Source organism: Pholcus phalangioides, unplaced genomic scaffold (assembly GCF_987345545.1).
Source record: "Pholcus phalangioides strain wild (caught in Gottingen) unplaced genomic scaffold, Ppha-v1.0 ptg000018l_1, whole genome shotgun sequence".
Lineage (NCBI taxonomy): Eukaryota > Metazoa > Arthropoda > Arachnida > Araneae > Pholcidae > Pholcus > Pholcus phalangioides.
In genome coordinates this window covers 19,585,036-19,587,526 of record NW_028301611.1, presented here as the reverse complement: position 1 = coordinate 19,587,526, position 2,491 = coordinate 19,585,036, and the positions used below count along the sequence as shown (strand labels likewise).

General features: G+C 37.1%; 1 protein-coding gene across 1 annotated transcript; it reads left to right on the top strand.

The window, feature by feature from the left end:
* The first annotated feature begins 559 nt into the window (after positions 1-559).
* On the top strand, positions 560-1,834 carry LOC149071810 (F-box/LRR-repeat protein 6-like). Its single transcript, XM_089248016.1, has one exon. It carries the CDS (start codon positions 560-562, stop codon positions 1,832-1,834), a length of 1,275 nt encoding a protein of 424 aa, XP_089104142.1.
* Positions 1,835-2,491: the final 657 nt, after the last annotated feature.

Here is a 2,491-nt window from a genome sequence, read left to right as displayed (position 1 = left end):
CAACTTCAAAATAGATAGAAATCATGAGGTGTTTAACTCTTGTGACCATACACTTCATATTTTCCGGGACGAACTATCATTGTTAACACTGCATTTTCACAAGAGTTTGAATTTTCCATTTCGAGAGTCTTATTTGATCATATTTTTGTTATAAAAATAATTTAAACAGTCTCACAAACGTCCTATATAGTTTTCTTTTATAATCTTGCCCAGCTCATGTTTGGAATCAGCGCTGCCGATCATGACTACACCATAACGTTGACACTATAACGAACATAAGTTTTGGCAACACGACTTATATTGTTTTGTTTTCCCTTCCTGGTGTGTGTGTGCGATACAGATATGGCTTCAATTTTCCTCTTTCGATGTGATTGAAATTAAACTCGCAATTTTTATTTAAACTAGGAATTTCCACGTGGATAAAAATTTAGAGCTTACCAAGTGTTTGATCTACCTCATGTTTATTTGTTTCGTCTCGCTCAGTGACGCGTTATATAATTTGAAATTGTGAATGTTTTAGTCGAGGATTTGTAAGTTTTCCTAGTACTTAGATGCAGTGATGGGTTGTCACTTGTCCACAGCCGCTTCTTCGACGGCGTCATCGTGCGTTAGAGTCAGAGCTCGTAGACGGACTCGAATCAATGACCTCCCAGAAGAACTGCTAATACTCATCTTCGCCTATTACATAGACTCCGAAGGCCACAGCGAGTTCTTGAAGAACATTGTCCCAGTGTGTAGCAAGTGGAGAGACGCTGCTTACGCATCAGTCCTTTGGAGGAATGTATGTGACAAGACACTGAGTGCGAAACAGCTCCTCACATTGTGTAGAAAAGGTGTCTTCATCGGTACAAGGAAGTTGGACTTGAGGCGAGAAGCTTCGAGGTCACTCCGGGGGGAGTTCAAACTGCTCATGAAAATAATAGCCAGCTGCTCGAATCTGGAGACATTAGATCTGACTGGCCACGAGGTATCAAGCGAACTGTTTGAGTTTGTCAGCGATAGTTGCCCTAGTCTAGAGTCGTTGATACTACGGAGCAATACTGTGAGCAAGATCCGGTATTGGAATCCAGATATTTTGAGTCCCGTGCTGTACAGTTTTGGTCAGAATCTCAAAGTTTTGCATTTGGATTATTATACGACATCAAAAGACGATGTGCTGTTAAAGATCGCTGATACTTGCCATTCTCTAGAGGAATTCTTTTTCAATGCTTTCATAGTCAATGGCAAGACTGGTCGGTTTCAATTTCCCGTTGCTCATTTCCAACATGGTTGCCCTCGGATTCGGTTATTGATAATATGCGGTTGTTACCTATTGACATCTAGTTGTGAAGAATCTGATGGGTTCCATCATCTCGAGACATTCAAAGCGTATTTTTGCGACCTTCATTCTCCAGACATACACATCATATTGAAGAATTCCACCAAATTGACAGATTTGATTTTTCGAAATGTTACGCCAGTTACTTGTGACAACCTCTTGCAAATTCCTTCAGATAAACTTCAGAAGTTAATTTTAGAGAGTTCGATTGTGGCAAACTCGACTGAACTTGTGAATGTGGTTTCTAAGTGGAAACATTCCTTAACTTGCTTGGAGCTGGATCGGTTAGAATTCGATGTTGGCAGTGCACTTCTCGCTTTTGTGCAGAACAACCCTGAACCACCTATCAGATCACTGTATATTTCATACTCAAACATTTCCGTACCTGTTTTAAAATCGGTTGTTAGGAGGTGTCGAAATCTGAAGGAACTTCGTGCTATTGGTTGTCGTTCCCCATATGGTGATAGGTGTTATATTTACTCTCGGGAAGAGTTGGAAAGTCTACCCGAGCATTAAGACCTAGAAACTTGAGTAGCAAGATATTTACTGGTTTTTTTATTGGTGTACATAAAATGACTGTTCAACTGTTTTAAAAATTGACGTATTTTGAATGTGAAGTTTTTAAAATACTAATATTGCATGTGTTTACAGTGTTTTTATATCTAAAGTTTAACATGTCTCTACAATATGCATCTGTTGTCTCTATTATGTTCTTTGAAATTGTTTTCCCCGAACCTGCTCATATTTTAACAATTTCAATGAATAATTTAGTTGTAGAGGTTAAAATGTTGATATAAAACTGTCAAAGAAGGTCATTCAAGTATTACGTCAGCATCAATTGGGGGTTCCGATTTACTGACTTCTGATGATGATGAGGGGTTTGGGTCATCAACCACCCTTTATGAAAATATGAAATACAGTAAAACCTTGATAAGTCATCACCTCATACTATCAAAACATTATGACGACTTAAGTGAAGTGTCACCAGTTTCAGTGTGTAATATTATAAAAATCATATAAATTTAAAGTAATATATAACATTTATTAAAATATGAATTAAAATTACAATATTAATAAAATTTATAAATTGCAAAAGAAAAAGTTTTTACCTTTTTAAAGCTCTTTTAACCTATTGTGGTAAAATATACTGGTACACTTTGATTTATATTTGTA

Excerpts from the sequence above, each read along its gene's own strand:
- LOC149071810 (XM_089248016.1), top strand. The coding sequence starts at position 560 with ATGGGTTGTCACTTGTCCACAGCCGCTTCTTCGACGGCGTCATCGTGC.